Source organism: Contarinia nasturtii, unplaced genomic scaffold (genome assembly GCF_009176525.2).
Source record: "Contarinia nasturtii isolate CC-2019 unplaced genomic scaffold, AAFC_CNas_1.1 Cnas_scaffold_533, whole genome shotgun sequence".
Classification (NCBI taxonomy): domain Eukaryota; kingdom Metazoa; phylum Arthropoda; class Insecta; order Diptera; family Cecidomyiidae; genus Contarinia; species Contarinia nasturtii.
The window spans coordinates 2,892,076-2,914,733 of record NW_022197885.1 but is presented as its reverse complement, the minus strand read 5'-3'; the positions used below and the strand labels follow the sequence as shown (position 1 = coordinate 2,914,733).

General features: G+C 34.5%; 3 protein-coding genes across 5 annotated transcripts; 2 read left to right on the top strand and 1 right to left on the bottom strand.

Annotated features, from left to right (window-relative positions):
- Positions 1-78: 78 nt before the first annotated feature.
- LOC116339525 (DNA helicase MCM9-like) lies at positions 79-3,542 on the top strand. Its single transcript, XM_031765453.1, has 6 exons — positions 79-216; positions 283-763; positions 824-921; positions 983-1,442; positions 1,517-2,660; positions 2,735-3,542. Exons 1-6 carry the CDS (start codon positions 125-127, stop codon positions 3,424-3,426), a joined length of 2,967 nt encoding a protein of 988 aa, XP_031621313.1. The 5' UTR covers positions 79-124; the 3' UTR covers positions 3,427-3,542.
- Positions 3,543-3,819: 277 nt separating this feature from the next.
- LOC116339526 (E3 ubiquitin-protein ligase Iruka) lies at positions 3,820-7,338 on the bottom strand. Of its 2 annotated transcripts, XM_031765455.1 has the most exons (8): positions 7,247-7,338; positions 6,719-7,163; positions 6,309-6,543; positions 6,132-6,223; positions 5,939-6,046; positions 5,531-5,701; positions 5,306-5,453; positions 3,820-5,226 (listed from the first exon to the last, which is right to left on the bottom strand). In XM_031765455.1, exons 2-8 carry the CDS (start codon positions 6,800-6,802, stop codon positions 4,967-4,969), a joined length of 1,098 nt encoding a protein of 365 aa, XP_031621315.1. In that variant the 5' UTR covers positions 6,803-7,163; positions 7,247-7,338; the 3' UTR covers positions 3,820-4,966. The 2 variants fall into 2 exon arrangements, with proteins under 2 accessions (XP_031621315.1, XP_031621314.1); XM_031765454.1 differs by lacking the exon at positions 7,247-7,338 and having other exon boundaries at positions 6,719-7,228.
- Positions 7,339-7,891: 553 nt separating this feature from the next.
- Positions 7,892-22,199, top strand: LOC116339379 (ATP-dependent Clp protease ATP-binding subunit clpX-like, mitochondrial). 2 transcript variants are annotated; one of them, XM_031765218.1, is made up of 9 exons: positions 7,892-8,053; positions 11,448-11,696; positions 19,654-20,623; positions 20,706-20,770; positions 20,861-20,972; positions 21,046-21,145; positions 21,208-21,357; positions 21,421-21,642; positions 21,723-22,199. In XM_031765218.1, the coding sequence occupies exons 2-9, from the start codon at positions 11,621-11,623 to the stop codon at positions 21,924-21,926; spliced, it is 1,899 nt and encodes a 632-aa protein (XP_031621078.1). In that variant the 5' UTR covers positions 7,892-8,053; positions 11,448-11,620; the 3' UTR covers positions 21,927-22,199. The 2 variants fall into 2 exon arrangements, with proteins under 2 accessions (XP_031621078.1, XP_031621079.1); XM_031765219.1 differs by lacking the exon at positions 7,892-8,053 and adding an exon at positions 9,103-9,480.
- Positions 22,200-22,658: the final 459 nt, after the last annotated feature.

Here is a 22,658-nt window from a genome sequence, read left to right as displayed (position 1 = left end):
CAAAAAGTCTCGTATATACTAACTATTGTTTTGACAGTAACATTCAAAATTCCAGTTGTTAAATGTATATATTTGTTTTTTAAAATTAATAAACAAAATTCGCTTGATAAATGTTAAATCCAGCATGGACAAGTATCTAAAAGAGCATTATTATGATCAGATTTTCAGTTTATTAAATGAAGCAAACGATAGAACGCACGTTGCCTTAAACGTAGAGTATGTATTTTGTTTATTATTCGTAAACAACTATCGGAAGTTTTAAATTTTTCATTTGATTTTCAGCTTGAGTTTATTGCAACAGCATAATTTTGCTTGGTTCCATGCCATTTTGATGAATGTTTATGCTGAGCTGATTAAATGGGATGCGGCATTATTGGCGGCGCAAAACTTAATTGTATCAGAAGATCGCATATATCTTGAGGCGGACTATCAAGTAAAAGGCAATTGTCATGTTCGATTTTTCCATCTACCACCATCTGATCACAATTTCAAAGTTCCATTTCCAAATGTCGATCAAATTGGTGAATTTCGAGATGTTCGTGGTACTATAACACGTATGACGCGAGCCAAGCTGCTCGAGATAAAAAGAGATTTCGTTTGCTCCAAATGTGGTTTGCTAATGCTTGTTGAAGCTGATTATGCGCTTATGTATCGATTCGATCTGCCGGAATGCACAAAATCTGGATGCAAAGGTACAATGCGCCAAAAAGATACTGAACCAAATCCACTGTACTGTGTTAACTATCAAGAAATAAAAATTCAGGTAAAATGTGATTATAAATTTTTGATTTCATGTTAAAATACAAAATAAATACATTTGTAGGAAGCTCTTAGTGAGAAAGTTATCCCACCAGCACTGATTATTACGCTCGAATCAGATTTGGTTGATTGCTGTCAGCCCGGTGACTGCGTAACCATTTGGTAAATACACCTTTTTGTCGTCGTTCTTATTAGTAGTGCGTCATGTCTTTTTCATTTGCAGTGGAACCATTGAACGTCGTTGGTTTGCATTCAGTGAAGCAAAGTGTGAAGCTGTGATCGTAATGCGAGCAGTCAGTTTGGTGCGAGAACGGAACACTTTGATGTTTGACGATAAAGCTATAGAAATGGCGACATTGAAGTGTGATTGGGAGGAAAGTTTAAAGAAATACGGTGAACTTGGTTTACGAGATTTAATCATCAAATCTGTTTGTCCGGATGTTCACGGTTTGCATGCGGTCAAATTAGCGCTTATTTTAGCCATTTGCAGTGCGAGTGCTGTTAACGATTGTAAATCAAGTGATGGTTTGCACCAACGTGGACAGAGTCACATTTTGATGATTGGCGACCCTGGCCTAGCCAAATCCAAATTGTTGCTTAGCGCAACTTCGATTGCTCCCCGTTCGGTACAAACAACAGGTATGGGCTGTTCAAGCGCTGGATTGACTGCTGCCGCAATAAAGGTAATAATCAAGGTCTTACATTAATTAAAAACGCACTTTGTTTTTCATTAAAATAAAACATTCTTAAATTGCAGGAAAATGGTGAATGGGTGTTGGAAGCGGGAGCCTTAGTAGTGGCCGATGGAGGTGTTTGTTGCATAGATGAATTCAATTTAATGCGAGAGGCGGATCGAGCTTCCATTCACGAGGCAATGGAACAACAAACTATAAGTATGGCAAAAGCGGGAATTGTTTGCAAATTGAATACACGTTGTTCGGTGCTGGCCGCAGCAAACCCAAAAAATTTGCACGCAATGAGCGAACCTGAAGGCATGAATTCCATAAATATTGGCATAGCAACACCACTACTAAGCAGATTTGATTTAGTGTTTGTTTTGAAAGATGAACGCATACCTGAATGGGATGATGCAATTGCATTACATTTATTAGGACAAGTTACAACCGGTTTCCAAAATATCAATATCGAAAAAGATGCCGAACTTTGGGGTCCGAAAAAATTACAAAAACATATTGCCGCCGTAAGCAATGTTCAACCGAAAATGACACCAATTGCAACCGCTACGTTGAGTGCTTATTATCGACGATGTCGATCGGATCCGGAACGTGATAATGGCCGAACAACAATTCGTTTACTTGACAGTTTAAACCGTCTCGCAGAAGGTCATGCTCGACTATTATTCCGCGATAAGGTGACTGTCGTTGATGCTATAGTGGCTATTCGGTTGATGGAATCGACATATGGCTTTGGTCGTACGGTGAAACCGTACGATGTGATTAAAGAAGAGCTTCCACTCGGCCCTGAAAATGAAGAAATCAATTGTATTTTGAAGCTTCTGGAAGTAGATGAAACATCATTGAATGAACACGATGTGCAGAGCACTACAAATCAAGGAAACGAAAAATCATTGCATGACAAACAAAATGTATTGCAGAATGGCCAAAGTTTCAAGAAGCCATTGCAAGTGCCTGCATCACAACTAAAAATCAATCTAATTAAATCGCATGCATTAATTTCAAAATCCCAAAATGTACCTAATAAACCAAACACATCAACCATACAAACAGCGACACAAGCGACGACACAATCACAAAAAACCCCATCGTTGACAGCATTTCAAAGGCCGAATTCGAACTCAAATCAAGTAAATTCGAATTTTGAAGCGGTCATCAATATGGATCCCGATGAATTGGATGAAATACTGTCATTTGACACTGATGGTGAGTTTTCAATATTCGAACTTCGCAGTTTTTCGGTTCAACAATATTTTTTTTTTACTTTACTTTACTTCTAGATAAACCAGCGAATGTGGACGACAAGCATCCGATTAAAGTCCAATCCAAGACATCGCCAAAAATTGAAAATAACAGCCACACGATGTTGTCAGACGACGAGGACTTAGTTTTGTCACAAGCATTGGATGACATTGAACGGTCTCAGATTGGTGAACCGATGCCAAAAATGAAAAAATTTAACTTCAAACCACCCAATAGGCTATCGTTGAATTTAAGCCGTTGTAAAGATTCAAGTAAAGAAAATATGAATCACTCTGCCGATGCTTCAACATCGACTGCCAATCAGTCAGCGGAGCCTAAAGAAGTGGGAACAGTAAATCGACCAGTAGTTAAACCTCGAATTCTTTGTACACCGAACGACGATGAAAACTCTCAAAACGAATCTCAAAAACGGAAGATATCTACCCAAACATTGAATAAATTGCATTCATTTAAATTCAAAGAAAAGGCCGTTGATGAATCGATTCGACAACAAAATGTTGATGCTGTTGCAAAAGGTGATGTTTCACAGCCTGAAAATGATAGTGCCTATGACACGATGCCTTTAACTAGTTCAACTTTACCGAGCACAGATCCAGTTTCATGCCGAAAAACTGGCAAAACACCACCATTGTTCCCGTCTCCAAGCGGCGCAACGCCGAATGATATCGACAATGAAGATTTGAGCTTCCTTGACAACATTTTTTTTTAGTATTTTATACATAACACGAATTAAACTATCTATTGAAAATTTCATTGTCATTACAAGTGATTTGTTTTAGATTAACAAATGCCATTTATTAATAAAACAGATACGTAAAAATGGAATTATTTTGTTTCGGCATTGTTCCACAAAATCCAACGCGCAATTTCTTTCAATTTTCCAACAATAATGTCTTTCTTCATATCACACATAGAGAGAGGCAGAAAGTAAGTTAGAAGCAATGCTAAGAAGAAAATTGCAGGTGATTTGATTTAGATGTTCACATAAAAAGAGTGTAAATGGTAATGTGTGAAAAATGAGCCGATTCCAAATCCTTTTTTTGTTTGTTTTATTGTGTGATTACAATTTCATTTATTTTAATAAAAATGATTCTGGTTTTTCTTTTGATGAATTAAAAATGATTAACTTTTCCTTTTGTTTTGTATTTGTATAAACGTCTTTTTTTTTGTTTTTGTTTATGATTGCGGATTTCGTAGAAAACACACCAAAGCCGAAAACATAATGTGTTTTTTTTGTGTACGTATGAAATTGTGAGAATATAAAATTAGAAAATAAATTAAAAACGATACAGTTAAAAAAGAGAACAAAATGCAAAAAATTTAGAATAATAAATTTGTTGATGTATCCAGTTGAGTTGGACAATAAATGTAGATGGTGAATCGGTTTTTTTTGCTATCGAACGAGCAAAATCGATGACACAATAGAAAAAATATTAACGGAACAAACAAAATGGTTTTCTTTTCATATATATGTATCCGTTATCGTATGCAAATACTTTTATTAATATTTATATGTTTTATCGATGGTTTTGATTCGTTAACAAAAAAACTGATTCGGAAAGAAACACAGAAATAAAGAAAGAGAGAGAAAAAAACGATTGAGTTCAAAATTAAGCGTAAAATTGCGCATTACATTCATTTGAGCAACAATGCGTCTCACATGTCTCATCACTCTTCACATTGAATTATAACCTTGTTTAGGTATTATAAAGTTGGTCTTTTTTTCTCATACACTTTTACTGCCGTCCACTTTTTGTCAAGTGGTACGGTCACCCTATTCACTTACATATAAGTTTGTTTGTTTTTTTTTCTTTAAATGGTAGTTTTACATTTTATATAAAAAAGGGAAATAAAAGAAACGCGTGAAAATGTGTGCATTTTGTTGAGTTGAGAGTTTCTTCGGTTTGTTTTTTTTTTTTTAAGAAAATTGGGCTTTTGCCAGCCAGTTTTGCACATAATAATAGATTTTGGGCTTCTTTTACTTCCTTTCTTCATCGATAATAGTTGATATTTATAAAGCTGTGTGGTCTTACTCCACGCCGCCATAATAATTTGAAAATTGTTTTCAATGCAAGAAATTTGCTCTGATGTTTGTTTGTTTTGTTTTTGTTTGTTTGTTTAGAAAATGGCTAAATAGGTTGAAAGTAGTTGGTTAAATAATTGTTTTGTTTGTTGTTGTTGTGTTGCTTCTTTTAGCCGAAATATGTGGCATTGAATTTTATCGCCAAAAATTGGAACAACAAACCGCATTAATCACAATCGAATTCCACATTTCCATCTTCATCGCGGCGAGACGATGTGCGACGATCTCTCCGTTGTTGTGGCGGCGAATCCGATGGTGATGATTCACGATCACGATTTTGATCCGGATTTGATTGTTCTTGCTGAAGTTGACTAGATATAATCTGTAAAATATTACCATCCGAATTTTCGGCTGATGCCGAAACACTGCCCAACTGTTCGCTGTCTCCGTGATTGAAAAAATTGAAAGTTGTTCGATACACATTTCCTGTTTTTTTTTTTTTTTTTGGGAACAAGGATTATAATTTAGTGAAACTCGTTTTAAAAAAATTTCTACAGTGCCTTACCTATTCTATTTGTGATATTTGCTATGTTTCCCATTGGCATTGCATGTGGTTGTTCATCAGATGCGTCTTTGTCTACAGCCTTCCGGCAAACTGGGCATGTGCCATGTAATTCAAGCCACGGGACAATGCAGTGCTCATGGTACATATGCTACAATGGAACGGAAAAATAGTATTTAAACTTTGTTGAACGGTTCTTAAAATTTAATTCGCAAATAAAATACGTACCGTGCATGGTAGCTTTCGAACCAATTCCATTCGTTCAAAATTATCCCAGCATACGGAACATTGCATTTTATTTTCAAACTGTTCATCGGTGATTTCAATACGTGGAATTTCTTGAATTTTGTCTTTTGATAATGGTGGCGGACCGGAATTTTCCATTTGATTTAACATTTGCTAAAAAAAATTGTTTAAAACAGAACAATAACAGAACATCATAATTAGCACTTGTGATTTCTCGACCCTTTCGCACATTTCGGGAGCGTTACAATGATTTCGTTTGGCATTTTTTTGACATTGGTAAGCAATTTCTAAACGCCAAATACACATTTAGGAAGGTGAGCATTATGTTAAAATGCCAAACAAAATGATTGTAACGAAGCCCGAAATGTGGACATAAACTATGACACTTACTGTAATCACAGAATCTAATCCTTCACGTCCCCATGCATAGTCACCTGGATTGCCCATGAAAAACATTGGCTGTGATCCGCCGCCAGCAACATTATTTCCAGCACCACCCTAACAAACAAACAATGACACAAATTACAATTAATACCAAGAAATTATTGTTTTTTTTTTTTTATTCAAAAGTCAAAATATTTACCGAAATCGATATTAAAAATTCTTGCATGATGTTTTCAAAATTTGGCATATCTTGTGCACGACGACCTCTACTGCGTCTTGCTCGTGGGGCACCTAACATAAACAGTAAAAAACGTTACAGTTTTTATTGACCTACAATGATTCACAAACAACCGTTATGAGTAACAAATTAACATACTTGAAGAGCTTCCTTCTTGATTTGATGACTGATCACTGTCGTCGTCCATTGCTCGAAAACCACCGCCGATGGATGACATCAGCAATGATGAAATTCGTTCATTTAATCGGTGATCATTAAATTCGCCTGGAACATCAGCATCGTCATTACTGCTTGAGCTTCGGCTTCGGTCAGCCGAACTGTTTGAGGGCAACTCTTCAATGAAACCGCCTGCACATAATGGACATGTATATTCCTTCGAAAAAAAAAAAAAAACATATATTTTTTTAAATTTCGATTAAAAATATTTGCAAGATTTTACATTTCATTTGCATTAGTCATCATATTTGCATTCAATTTGTGTTGACAGAAAACGCGTGTTTTTACTGCACTTTTTTTCTCACTCGTTCAATCAATCGCAATTTACTTACCGTAGTGTTCACATTTTCGATTTCCACATTACATTTGTGACAATAAAATCGTAGTGCTGGTGGTGCAACAACACTTTCAGCCATCTTTTTGTATCTGGCGTTTGTGAAATTTAACGAAAACTACAACAACAAAAATAATAAAATCTCTAGTCTTTTTATTCTCAGTAGGTGATACTGTATAATTGAAATTTGAAAAAAAAATTCAACTAGAGTCTACGCCGAAACTTCTTTTTCTCTGATACCGCGCGTTGTTTGTTCTTTTTTTACCGTTGCGCGTAGTACTTGTCGTGAATATTTATGGTATGGTTTAAAAATCAAATCATCTCGATTTGTGCAATTTAAATTTGATGATATTTTAAAAACAATTGATTTCGATTTCGATTGGGGATTTTCACACTTGTTTTTCTCGTTTTGTACGCTGTTGCTGCTACAATTCTTTTTAACTCTGTGGTGACAAAAGAAGAGAGAGAGAAAAAAAACCTCAACGATTGACTGACATGGACGATATATTTTAGTGTGTATACATACTTAGAATTTTTACACAAACACAATCCAATAATTTGACAGTTGCCCCGTGTCTGTACAGATACCCGACTGGTCTCTCTCACTCTCTTTAAATACTTGCACACGGATAAGCAAACGATACGGTCGCTACTTTTTTTTCGTTTTTAAGCAGTTGGCACATATGACATGAGTCAGAACTGTTGATTTTTAGTACATGTTTTGAATTGAAAACGATTAGAATTCGGAGATTCTATGCCTTATTATCTTTGCTTGTATCCTGTCTCATATGGTTTTTTTCGTAAATGTCATTCTTAATTTGACAAACGACAATTCAAAACGATATATTTATCGTGAATATTTCAATTTTCGTCAATTTTCAACGGTAGATGGCGTTATCCCCTTAATGGAATCAAACAACATGAAGAAACTCTTATTCAGAACAAACAAAAATCATTCATATCGCTTCCAATTTGAGAAAATTTGCCATTTTTATTCCTCCAGATGTGAGATATGATCAATGTCCGTCAAAAAAACGCAATTTTGGTTGTGTCGCATTTTTTTAGAACGTTTTGTCCCTTTAACATAGACACCGACTGACTGTGGAAGAAAAAAACACACTCATCTGTCATTCGCGCGCGGCTCGCTATTTGCCAGCATTATTCATATGGTTAAACTGTCTACAGTCACTCTTATCGCTTTAAAGGAAGAAGACGAACTAATAAAAACAACAACAATACGGACACACAAAGTTCTTACGTCTATAATTTTTTTTTTGCGCAATCACAGTCTTTTACAGCAAACAAAACACCTTTGGATAATTCGAAATAAATTGTACGTCTTTTATTGATTAAATCAAACAAACAAACAAAAATTATCAATAAAATTTAGTGTTTAACAAATTGAACAGCTGAATCAATTTTTCGTTTCGTCTCCGCAAAAGAAAATGACGAAATATTGGTGATAAATTGTGATGATGACAAGTGAGAAAAAAAATGTTCAGAAAATCAAATGAGTGCATTCTAATTGGAGCAAGGAAAAATCAGCAAAAACACATTTGGTGCATTTCGACGTCATTTCAATTTTCGTATTGTGCAAGGTTGTAGTGTTCCAAATGCAAGAAAGTCGCCAATAAATCGATCGATTTGCAACGAACCAAAAAAAGAACAACAACAGAAAATATTATGACACATATGTTTTAGGCACATAGATTTTCTCTAAAAAAAAACAACAACAACAGATTTTAATTAAACGCACACAAAGTAATCTAATGACGGTGAATTTAATAAATGCGCGCGTGTGTGCGATTCTGGATGGATTTTCCCATTTGGCAAAAGTGTCAACAAAACTTGTTTACTGTTGCGTCAGATTCAACAAAGAAAAGTTACTTTCATTTGATTTCCGAAAGTTGTAGTCTAAATCGTCTCAAATCAAAAAGACCTTGAATTTTGATTTTATTCTGTTTCGAAAGCAAACACACAAATAAAGTCCAAAGAATGTCAGACTGTTGCTAAAACGTAGCCAATATTGTTTTTTTTTTTCTTCATTCATACCAAATGCGAATGAATGAGATGATTCTTTGTTTGCTTCTTTTCGATTCGTTTCGTATCCAGTTTGTTCATGAATCGATAGAAGTTGACATCGAACCATCATGGATTTTTCCACAAATGTTACGATGCATTTAACATTTAAGAATCAATTCAAAATACAATAATCAAACTCTGTGTTTAAAAAAAATCCCCCAAAAAAACTAAAATCAACTTAGAAATATTCAATTTAAAGCAACATCAACTCGATCATAATAAACATAAGCACGTCATGATTGCTAAGCAGAAAAAAAAGGTCTACGGGTATTTGTCTATTGTACGCGAAATTTGGTGCTTGCAACAGTGTGTATTCCGTGTGTATTTTGTGTGTGTAATGGAAACAATGTATATCACACACACACAGCATAGACTTGGTTTAAGCTCAAAATGAAACACAAAAATACGGGGGCCCGAATGACATTAAGAGCTCCATACACTTGACACAGTGCATATTCAGACGAAACCAACAACGGCCGCATTTCCATACTCGATCCGAATTTCTCGCTAATTTTTTTTTTATTCACACGAAATAAAAAAACACTTTGAATTTCGCTGTGTTTCAAATCATTTGATGTGATAAAACGCTGTGCATCGGTTTTATTTTAATTAATTGTGATTAATTCAATATAATTTTTTTAATTGTTGTGATAAAAAAAAGTACGCGATAGAAGAAACGTACGTTCAAATTTTGTGCATTTATATTTTCACTTTGGTCAAATGAGAAAGATCGCCGTGTTTCAGCCAAGAAAGATCGCAAAGTGTTTATCTCATTTTATGTCAAGAAGCAAAAAAACAGATAAATAAATTAAATGAAAATTGTAAAAATACAGTTGCCAGCTGATGTAGTATTTCCATGGGATGAGATAAATACAGAGAAAATGTGTTTGTTTTTCTCTCGAATCAATGTCAAACCGTTTAATTGCCATTCGCATGCGAATATTATTGAGTCGAGTACAACACAATAAAACCTCAATCAAAGCGAATTTAGAAATGAAACGCAATTTCAGTGATTGGGATCACAAAACCGTGATAGAATTGAAAGTCAAAATAAGCAACATTTGAAATAGCATTCGTGTCAACGACAAACGAAAGATGCACACACGAACACACTTGCACATTTTATGTTCCAATTGTTTGTTAGTTTTTATTTTTATTTATGGGAGTCGATCAATCAGCTGTTCTTCGAGACTCAAAAGATAATAATGACCGAAACTGAGAAAAACACTTTTCTGCGTTCAATTTTTTTTTCTTCACAAATTGACTGTGCTAACTTGTTTTTTTTTACTATGTCATTTCTATTTTGAAAGCGAGAAAAAAATGTTAAGTCTTTCGCCGTGTGGTTTGTTTCTTAATTGATATTCGAGCCAATAACAGTAGAGAACAATTAGAAAATCAAATAAAAAAAATTAAAATGCTTGAAAAAAAAGTAAATAAATAGAGATAATGAGCGAGAGGTAGAAATGGGCAAAAATTAACAAAGACGCAACAAGTGACTATAATAAAAAGATCAAACTTGTTCAGAAGTTCAGTAGACGGTCGTATTCAGATACATATCGATATAATTGTATTGAAGACACGCTGTTGTTGCTAGACAACGTCAACTCGATCAAGTTTAATTATTTTCAGAATATATTTATAGATAATTGCATTTGTAACCCAAGACGATGACATCGACCGCAAAAAAATAACATATATTAATGAATAATATAAAAAAAAAAAAAAAAAATAAAATATTGGAATTCTTAACAAATGGCAGACATGTATCTAAATAAATATGAAAACAAAAACATATAGGCTACCAATTGTACGGCCATGGTAGCATTTGTTGTTGTTACTGTTGAATTGTGTTTGCTTGCGAGCACGCAACGTTGATTATGAGATCACAACAGAATAAAAATACCTTGAAATAAAATCAATCCTGTGTTATTTTCATACGTAACACCATACGCGACCGTTTCAATATATTCATTAACGCTCCGAAATTCGAATATTGTTGCGGACGAAATGCTAATGATGACGGTATGCGGTTTCGATTCAAGTTCTTGTTCGAATTCAGATCCCTTGTGTTGGCAAATGGCTAGACGAAAGCCTATTGGCGATATTCCATAGATATGAGAAAAATACGATCATAAAAAGCGTCAAGCCATTTAAGCAAAAGCTTATGCATTGATCGATGGAAAGAGATGCTTAACGTTATATTCATTGATTTGCATCCAAAATCATCATCAAAGAGCAACATTAACTGCAGACGATGACGCACACGTGTACAAAGCACATCTGCGCTCTTGTATACTTGCGGCTACTCTATCTGGCTGTGCTTCATTTGCTGCTTTTATATAATATCTCTCGATTTTAATCCAAGTCATCCAATTTTTTTGTTGGTTTGGCGATTCGTTCTGCTTTTTCTTCCTTCGCTTGTCTTTGAGACTACATAAAATTTTGTGCTAAGTGCGGCGCGATGGCGACATCAACCGTAGCATATCATAAAAAAGTTAAATGATGTGAAATAACAACAAAAAAAAAAACATACCAATTGATAAAAACAAAAAAAAACACAAACGTTCGCGATTCACTAAATCAATTTGAAGAGCTTGTGATTGTTGCTGATTTTAACCATTTTTTTCGCCTCTTTTTTCCCACAGCATAAACATACACAACAACGCTTCAGAGAATAACAATTACTTTGTGACGTGATTAAAAAGTATCTATATATATATAAACGATTTTTTTTGTTCGGTTTCTGGAGTAAATAGTGAAACAAGATTATAACAAAAGTGGAAATATAAAGTAGCATCTAAATTGAGCGACGACAATCATGCAAAGTGTTAAAAATAGTCTAACAATTGGACGGCTAGCCATCAGTACAAACAAAGGACTCAAATTTCGTAATGGTAAGTACAAAACTGCTTTGGAAAGAAAAGCATTTTATCTGTTAATTGATCAGTGTTTCAGCCATTTTGAACTTTGGATATTCCCTGTCGTTTGCCATTTATAAAATGTGTAAATACCCATTGGCATAAAAAATATAAGCAATGTTTGACCACATCGATGATGATTAAAGTTGAATAAAAATGTGTGCTTGAGTATTGGCCAACAACAAAAAGTATCAATTCATTGTGGCTATTTTGCTACGATGCAAACAACAGCAACAACAAAGAAAAACAGTATTTTTCTGTTGCTAATTCCTGTGCAATATATTCGAGTGCACACGAATCGTGTTATGAGTGAGTGTGTGACCCGAGTGTGATTATTTATAATTTCTTGCTACCTGCTCAACCAGATTTCAATGCTTCATTCAATTCGTTTCGTCTCTATCATTTCTATTGCAATGTCATTTCTTTCTTTCTCTCTCTCTCTCTTTCTCTCTCATATACTCTCTTCGACACAAAATTGGCGCTTAGTTCCTTGTTCGTTAGTTCATCCAAATCGCACTGTTGTTGTCGCATTGAAAGCATATAAACTCTTTCACATAGCGAGATCGTAACAAATTGCTGGGCGTTTAGTGTGGATATCAGATAAAAATATGATGCACGGCTAAACAAATTTTTTTTAGTGGACAAGCTAGTTTAATGCTCTTTGACGTAACCATAATAATGAACGACTCTGGTGAACGATTGGAAGACGACGACGATGATGAAAAAGAAGAAGAAAAATGCACGATTCAAAACTTTATGGATCGAAAAAGCTTATTGCTACATCTTGCGATTAATTAATTCCAATCTCAAGTCAATTGGTTTGAGATGAATTTACGTTGCAATTCACATTTATGGCTGCATAATCAAATCGTAAAATCATTAATATCTGCCGGATCATAATTTTTTAATGCATACACCGTTTTATCGTTCTTGGAGCGATTTTCCAAAGCGTATATCATTCTATGCGTTGTAAAATGTGCAAACCTTTCAACCAATTTGGTATCGTAGAAAAATGTGCACAATTTTAACAAGTTTGGTAAAACATACTATCAAACAATATATCCATAAATACATGCTTCTCAAGTCAAGCTTTTCAAACGATCTATCGATGTTTGCAAGTCATTCGACTGAGTGAGTTCGTAGGCCAACAGGCAAATAAATTAAGACTAGGAAGCCGCAAACAACAGTTTGGTCGATTGAATTTTGCTGAAGAAATGAAAAAAATATGGCTACAAAAAGTGAAAGCCGCCAAAAACTATTTGATTTTTAACCTCTACCCACTCGGAAAACGAACACCTAATGCGCGAATATTTCTTCTCTACGAAAAATGCATTCCAGAATTCTTCGGATTGTGATTTGCCAAAACAATGAAACGTACATAATATAATTAATATCAACGTCGAATTTCACAATATGATTAGTAAAATGTAAAAACAAAAGAGAAAAAACTGGCAAAAAAAAAATCTCAATGAATGTTGGGAATTAAATCTGTTTCAATTTGGCGCCTCTGCTGATTCATACCAATCACCTTAATGGACATGCTGTCCTCAAGAAGTCTTGATTTCTTATCTTTTTAATGGATTCGGTTACAAAATTCAGTTAACATAACTTGTTTTCAACAAACGCAAAAAAAAGACCGAAATCATACCACAACACTAAAGTTGATTCACAAAATTGCTTACCGGCTTCAGTGATTTCAAAGTACCTTCACACGCGGTTTGTACCAATAAAATCGTTTCAATTTTTCTTGAAGCGTTATTTTTTTTTTTTAATGTCGAATGGTTTCAAACGGTATGTTGAAAAATAGTTCCATCCGGTATGGTCCAAAGACTTTGAATTTTCTTCATCGATTTCGTTATTTCCCGTGGTATTAGGCTGCACTATTTTACTTTTATGCAACAGGTTAACTGGTTATTGACACCGTGTGTCGTTTGCATGCAGTACCTTACATAAATCAGACAGTGCCGAGGTGATTTTCGATTTGTTACAGTTATCAAACGGAATAATCGAGAAAATAGAAACCGGAAATAAAGCGTACAAAGATTTTATAACCCGTGTAAAACCGAAAGACACGCTCTTTTCTCCTATTCCCAATCGATAGTTTCGAAATGGCTTTGCCATGGCGTAAAAAAAGTTTCGTTTTCTTTTTTCTACTGCCGCAAACACAATGGAACAATAATCTTTTGAATCGATACCAAATACTGTTTAAAATAAGTTTGGCATTTATCGAAATATTGCGCGACATTACTTTCAATCGTTTGGTTCGATTTGAAAACAATATATTTATATATCGATAAACAATTTGGATCATTTCCAAGGCAAAACATGTAATCATTTTTGTAATTCGTTTTAATTGAAAGCTTTTAAATACAGTACATAATTAAACCAGAAACACCGCCCGAAAAAAAGAAGACAAAACTAAACTTGTAGAGGATCGTTTTCCGTGCCCAAAACAAGATCGACGAATTTTAAATCGAGTGCAAAGAGTTACCTTAACAGAATATACACGCTCACATATGTTATGCTGATAGTAGTTGATCAGAGTTTCGAAATAATTCATATGTGCACGAGTTATATTTGTGTGCCAAAAAAAAAGAAAATATGAAGAGAAACAATTTGGCCGCTTTGCAAATAACAGTCTGAATGCTCGTAGCATTGCTTCAATGTTGTTTTCAATTAATGTTTTTTCGTAGATTGAGCTAAAGTGCGCATAAAAGCCAGAGACGACAACGATGGCGAAGAAATAAAAAGAGCACAGAATAACTAAAGCAATCAGTATTGAAAACCGCAACAAGCGTGCAGCATACAAAGTCATAAAGTTGCATGAAAAGAAACCATACCAAATGTTTTCGATTTCGGCAATACATGTATACACATATATTGGTGTTTTACAGTCGGTAAATTTTTATATCGCTTATATATATATATATATATATATATTTTGTTCATTCGTTAGTGACGATGATTGCATCACATTATTTTGAATACGGTATTTTTGTTGTCTACCCAATTTCAATCGTTCAACGTGCCCTGACTTTTGATAATAATGCTTCAGTCATGCTCGTTTCAAACGTTTCATTGGCCATTACATATATGCGCAACAATGATTCACCTTGTAATGAAACAATGACAAAAACTGTTGACACTATTGGTCAGATACTTTCTGATATTACCTATGGCACTCGCTTTAACCTATATACTTCGTGGTTCATACCATATAACTCAAGTTACAAATTAGAAGAATTGTGTTTGCAAAATAAGAAACATTGCTGTTCGAGTATCATCTTGGATGGGTCAACGTAATATACGAACGACTAATTGTCCACATTCAAGCAAACACACACATTGCGCAATGTGTAAAATGAAATAAGAGCTTGCTCGGTTCATGATATGCATTTGCTGCAATTTGTTCAAAGTGTGGACTCGCTACAGGGTTATTTGACATGTTTTTTTTTAATTACTAAAAATTATCCTGAACGTCGCATTTTTTGTTGTTGCTTAGACAATGTTTACAATAAGTTAAAATAATGTTCAAAAAGTGTTGACATTAATGAACCGCTCTTTTACTTTGTATTCTTCTTCTTCGAAACAAAATCGTTGCCAAACAAAAGACATCATGTTCCAACTGCGATTTCATCAGATCACTGTTCGACGATGACTGATTGATTTGCCTTCATTTCCTAATCTAATGCTTGAGTGAACGGTGAAAAATTGCAAATCTAATTGAACTCTCATTTTTTTTGACTGCGCAAAGATCACATAAGTTATACATATTTCTTTTTTTTTGTTTCGTTTGTTACTTTTTGTTTCATTTGGTGCGTTGCAATCATCAGACTCCGAGATAGAAATAGAGAGAAGGCAAGAGCGAGATATAGAGAGATCATAAGCATTATTACATCATGTGAAAGCATCGTAGTACTTGCATGGTTAAATCATGTCGTGTTGAGATAACTATGTAATTTGGATATATTAGATTAAATGGTAATACGGCGCAATCTCTGCTTCTATGTGTGCTTGTGTGTGTGTCGGTATGCTCAAGGTGTAGTGACGAATTCATGCATTATATTAACGACATAACTGGAATTTCATTCAAAATATGTTTCTCTCTCTCTGCTCGGGTCGTCTCTTTCTCAATCTTCTCTCATTTCGGCTCAAATTAAATCGTGGCTATATGAAACCAATTTTTTTTAATGAACGGCTATACATAACGTGATTTATTTTGTGTAATTAACACGATTTTTTCCATTGTGTATGTGTGTCTTTTATTGATTATATCCACTATTAATCTAGTTTTTTTTATTGTTATGATTCGAATTATGTAATTTCAAAGCTCATCCCAGAAGTCTAAAGCTTCAACTTTTTATTAAAAAGACAAACATTTTGGACTCATAACAACTGGCGTCAATTAATCAATTTTTTTAATTAAATTACCGTTTAATTAACACATGATCTTTACCGTTTGCCATCTAACAGCTGGTCAGATTTATTTCTCCTTTAAAAATAAATACGTCCAAACTATCACGTCTCTGTCGATTGATTTAAAAATATACATTTCAAAGCCATTTTTAACAAATTCCATTAAATAATCCATGGTGAGATTATAATTAGATTTTGATTTTATCAAAATATGTGATCAAATTACAAACGAATTAAGCTCATGAATACGGTGTAACAGACAAACAAATCAAACTCTTACTGTCACATTTGAAACGAAATAAAAAAAAAACGCAGACCAAAAGAAAGAGAAAAGTTAATGTGTTGTTTCCATGTAGTTATTGTTGTTCATATGGTATAGTCAAAATTATGTGTGGTGTTCGCTAACAGAAAAATGTGTTCAAGGTCAAGGTGAAAGTTGATATACAGAGATCGTGTTTTGTGGACATTGGCTGTGTTCCGGCTTTTAATATGCTCGATAAAAAATTCGTTGTCATCAAATCCGTTGGTTATGGTGACAAATTTGGATTATGCTTGTCAAAGCGGCAACCAAAACTAGAAATCTAACTATTGAAATCTTTCGTTCTGGGTTTTTGACAACATTGTAACAAAGACATCATTAACTTTGAATCCATAAGTAACACACACACAGATACATCATTTTTTATGGTTGTTTTTTGGTGTTTTGGAATTAGCGAAAAAAAACGACTTCTTTGTCCAACGGACAATGAACAATTTTAACAGCTTTGCCTCTTTTCAGATTCACGAAAAAAAAATTGCCCGCAAAAGAAAAACAAAACGTTAACAGAAGTTTTGCTAAAAATAAAATTGCTTCACGTACGAAACTGAAGAAATTGTTCGTTTTTTTTAAAACCGAATAAGAGACTTCGAATGAAATGAAAAAGTTTATATACACATTTAACTCGGCCTACGATTGCATAAGCATTAGCCTTTTCATGTGTAGTATTTCTTTCAATATATGTACATACGATTTATTGGCTCAATTACGATTGCGTTTGTTTTTTCCTTTTCATTTCTTCTGTTGTGTTCATTTTCTTGATTACGCTTTTCATGTCAGTACGAACATGCATTTGAAATCTAAACGAGTATTATTTCGCACGATTTATATCGCGTTAAAATGAGTCAGCAAACAACATAGATTGATAAATATCAATCGATAGGCCTTTAATATATAATATAGGCATTTTTTTTAAGTTCAGTTATTTTCGTTTTGCTTTTTTTAGAAGAATGAAAAATACCTATTGGTGGTTAAATTCCAGACATAATTTAAGTGGGTCGATGCAATACTTCAAATGTCAATGTGACAAACAAAAATATATAATGCTTTCAATTGAATTGAATTTAATTACCACGAAAATGTGGAAACTTGTAACCGCGCATACGCACATTTCTTTGTATTACATACAAAAGCGATTTACATTATTGTTGATCGTCTGTTTCTGTTTCTTCATTCAACGCCCGTGCAATTCTTCAAATGAATGCATTACCGTGGATGTGGCGTAAGTTTTTGACTGACTGACGGTACGACGTTGATATCCACGGAATATTCCATATTAGAATTGTAGTTCATAATCAAAACGGCGCTGTTCCACTGGAAAACTGAAGAAATTACTATGGTCATACATGCGCAATTTAATCGATTGATTGATACTTGACGCATTCAACATTGCGCATAATTTTTAACATTTTGAACGGAACGATAATGCTGACGCGAACAAAATGGCGGAACAAAATAGACAGTGTTGTTTTTTTTATGGAAACTAAAAATCAACGGTACTTTTCCAAAGTAAAAACATATTCCATATTGACGAAATACCGTTAGACGTCATTGCAAACCGTTCAATAACATTCGAACTATTCGCTTTAATTGCTGAATATAAAAAATTGACGATAAAAAATATATATAGTATAGATGTTGTGTTCAGTTAATTTTGTTCAATCGGATTTTATTAGTGCGGAATTGCATTGTGTGTGCACACATCTTTTTTTTTCATGTCATATTTGTTCATTTTTTGTATTCATCAAAATTGAAAGCGTTGCTGAAAATGTACAATATATCGAATGATAAATGCAAATACCAAAAGTGATGCATGATGGCCATTAACCGTTGCATGCGATCGCAAAATAAATAAGCCAACAAAAAAAGAAATCGTTTTTGTATTAACGAATTACATTGGTCGTGAGTGACACTGCACACACAAAAAAAATCAGACTGTCTAGTTAAAAAAAAACTTCTTCTCAGGCCTCTCTGACGTAAATAACGAGACGAATGAAAACTAAATCGCAATGATGTGTTGTCTCAAGCGTCCGAAACCCAATGACCAAGAATGTACAAAACGGATGACGAATAAAAAAAGCGTATCCACAACAGAACTGAGAATGCATAGACCAATAAAAACCGTAGTTTTATTGCAGCGTCAACATTTAACTCAAGTTATCCTCGGCACAATTACCTTGAAATGAATATTATTAGCGTTTCGGTTCTTGATTCGGTTTCAATCAAATGTATGAAAGAATGAAAGAAAAAACAAACAAACATTATACTATATTTGCATCAAATTGTTGGTGTTGCTGTTGTCGCCCGTCGGTCGTTCACATAGTTCATGACCATCACCATTGAATTTGCGCATTCGAAGCGCTCATACGCCGAGCCAAGGCAAAGAATTCAATTCTAATGTCGAAACAATTCGCTTCGAAACACACTCTGTGTGTCGTACAATAAACCAATGCATTTGACACATTGGACGACAGACAAATGTCTCAAGATAATACCATCTCAAGTTCATATATAATATTTGTCATAGCCCATGTATACACGTTTTGGATCGCCTTACATTTTCACATTTTTGAATGCGAAAAAAATGTCGGCTCATTTAAATAATCGTGAATATTTTCACTGATGAATTTCACATCATCTTTTCTCCCAATAACAGATAATTCCAGTGTCAGTCTCGAAACACTGTCAAAACTGTCAGACCTTGTATTTGTTTAACAAATAACAAAAAAAAGCAACAATTAAAAAAGGCTTACTTTTGTATGCGTCAACGCAACTTGTTTCCCTTGATCAAGTTTATTTTTCGCTTGTATAGTATCTGACATTCAATATATGGCTCGTGATACCGAGAGAGATTCACTGCAAATTAAACCAATATCATAAGTGTAAAGTCAGTAAAAGTTTTACAGTTGAGAATGTAAAAGTGCTGATTGTATTGAGAATTAAAGGCTTTGGTTTCAGTGCTGGTTGTCAGTTGTTGACACGTTTCATTGATTATGTTCATTGACTTGCAAAATGCATGGTGATGTACATATCGGTTAAGGTTTCTGTGTTTGTATTTGACACAAAACTCATTTGGCTGGAAACAGAATCCGAATTAACGAAACATTAAACTAGAATTAACGAAACATTGTAATTTATTTTGGTTCGTATGTAAATAATAATGATAATAATGTTTGTATTCTTTTCTTTTTTCTGTCACAGGTCTCTTGTATGCATCAAGCTTGAACGCGTACAATAATAGCAATGGAGCTTCAACACAATTTGATATGCCAACACATCAACAACATAGATCGGTACACTTGAGTCCTATGCGCTGCAAATCTACAAAAGATACATCGAATACACCGCCACCACCACCACCACCGCCCACGGGTGGAAATAGAGGCAATGGAAACGATAAACCACCAAGCGACACCGAAAAAACCACATCGACGACCAAGGGCAGTGGAAGTGGTGATAAAAGTACAACTATGAAATGCCCACGATGTGGTGATCCATGTTCACATGTTGGTACATTTGTCACATTGTCACGGTTTGTGAAATGTGTTAAATGTAATCACTTCTTTGTGGTATTGAATGATGATAAAAAAATGAAAAATGCACCATTAAAAGATAACACAAATCTAAAAACTGACCGAAGGCAACCACCGCCTCCCAAGAAAATTATGGAATATTTAAATAAGCATGTAATTGGTCAAGATCTCGCGAAGAAAGTACTAGCGGTTGCCGTTTATAATCATTATAAGCGCATTTATCATAATGCACCTAGTTCGACTGGTAATCAAACAATGGGCGATTTCTCATCGGCCGCGGCAGCATCACGTGGCGGTGATCTATTACATATATCAGGTATTGGACACACAATGGTCAGTTCGCACCAGAGTGAATTGCCACGATCTGGCCAACAGCAACAAACACAACCGCCCACAAATCAACCTGCTTCCGGTTCCGAATTGCTCGATCAAAAAACCCATGAACTTAAGCTGGACAAATCGAATATTTTAATGCTTGGACCGACGGGTTCGGGAAAAACACTTTTGGCACAAACCATTGCCAAATGCTTAGATGTTCCGTTTGCAATTTGTGATTGTACCACATTAACACAGGCTGGATACGTTGGTGAAGACATCGAAAGTGTCATTGCGAAATTGATGCAAGATGCCAATTATAAGTGAGTTTGAAATTTACACGTTTATTCAAACACACCTCGCAACCGAAAATCATTTTTTTTTAATTGTTTCACCTTTAAATAGCGTCGAACGAGCACAATTGGGTATCGTTTTCCTTGATGAAGTTGATAAGATTGGAGCTGTGCCAGGTTATTTCCAAATTAAAGCCTTTTTTTCTAAAATTTAATTTGCAGTTCGTTAGTTTTAACGTTTCGTTTCTTTTTTTTGTATTTGATCAGGCATTCATCAATTGCGTGATGTTGGTGGTGAAGGTGTGCAACAAGGAATGCTTAAAATGCTTGAAGGAACCATTGTGAATGTTCCAGAGCGTAACTCACCTCGAAAACTTCGGTATTTATACAATAATCGCAAACACTCAATATCCTTATTTAATCGAATCCTTTCTGCTGATTCATTTCTCAAGGGGCGAAACAATACCTGTTGATACAACAAATATTCTCTTTGTGGCTTCTGGTGCATACACCGGTTTGGATCGATTGATTGCCAGACGTCTTAATGAAAAGGTTGGTGGCACCGTTCTCCATTCAATGGTCGAATCTTTAATGGAAACATTGTTTTAAAACAGTATTTAGGTTTTGGTATGCCTACCATTTCGTCAGAAGGAAGACGGGCTGCTCAAGCGTCTGCGGCTCCAATGGAAAATGATCAAACCGAACGAGATGCATCGCTTCGCAAAGTGGAAGCTCGTGATTTAGTTGAATTCGGAATGATTCCGGTATGTAATTACAAAACCAAATTCAAATATCAAAATGAAAAACTAAAATTACGAAATTTGTAGGAATTTGTCGGCCGTTTTCCGATCTTAGTTCCATTCCACAGTTTAGACGTTGATATGCTGGTTCGAATTTTAACCGAACCGAAAAACGCCTTATTGGAACAGTACAAAGCACTATTATCTATGGATAATGTTTCGCTTAAATTTTCCGACGAAGCTTTAAACGCCATTGCTAAATTAGCTATGGAACGGCAAACTGGGGCACGTGGCCTTCGTTCAATATTGGTAAATAATCATCATTCTATTGTGATAATTGTAAAAATTCAAAAATGTAATTATTTTGCCTTTGTTTGTGATTTCGACAGGAAAAACTGTTGTTGGATGCTATGTTTGAAGTTCCTGGCTCCGATGTGAAAACGGTACTGATAACTGAGGACTGTGTCAAAGGTGATTGTCCACCGGAATATATTCGTGGAACATCCACTTCAACGAGCACCGATGAACCACCAAATACACAAGCCACTTCCACCGAAGAAGAAGAAAGTGCACAAGTTCGTGTGAAACAATAACCATAATATGCACGATGCTCATTCATATTAGACGTTTTGTGTTTGAAGAGTTTTTATTAGGAAAATAAAAAAAAACGAAAAATTCAATATATAAAAAAACCTACAAATATTCAAATAAGTTGAGAGCGGTTGAGAGTTGTTGAAAATATTTTTTTTTCGCTAAACAGAGAAGAGGAATTTTATTCAGACATTATAATATCGTCGATTTGATACGCTGTAACGATTGCTATAATCAATTAAATACATTAAACACATTTTTAAAAAATGAGTTAATTTAAAAACGGAATTGTATTCTGCAAAAACGTGTCCACAAATGAGAGCGATAGTAGTTTAAATATTCAATCGAGAAAATGTTATCCTAAGATTCTTTTTTCTTGAACAATTGAAAATTGTTCAAAAGTTCGGACGGTAAGGTTTTAAAATAAATGTTTTTGCTGATTTAACTGAATTAACAAACTTTGGGTTTTAATTCGTTTCTTTTTTGTTTTGTATAGTCGTTTTCAATAAGATCTGTTACAGCGAACCGTCAAAATTTTGAACAAACAACATACCCTCAACAAAATTCAAACCAAATTGACACGTTTAACTAAGGAGCCTTGTGTACTTTTGAATGGAAATGCGTTCCGAAATTCATTGTATTAGTTTGACAACACAGATCTTTTTGGAAACGACTATACAATATGTAAGTTTATCAACAAAAACTTATCTGATATGGTCGCTTAAAGTGCAATC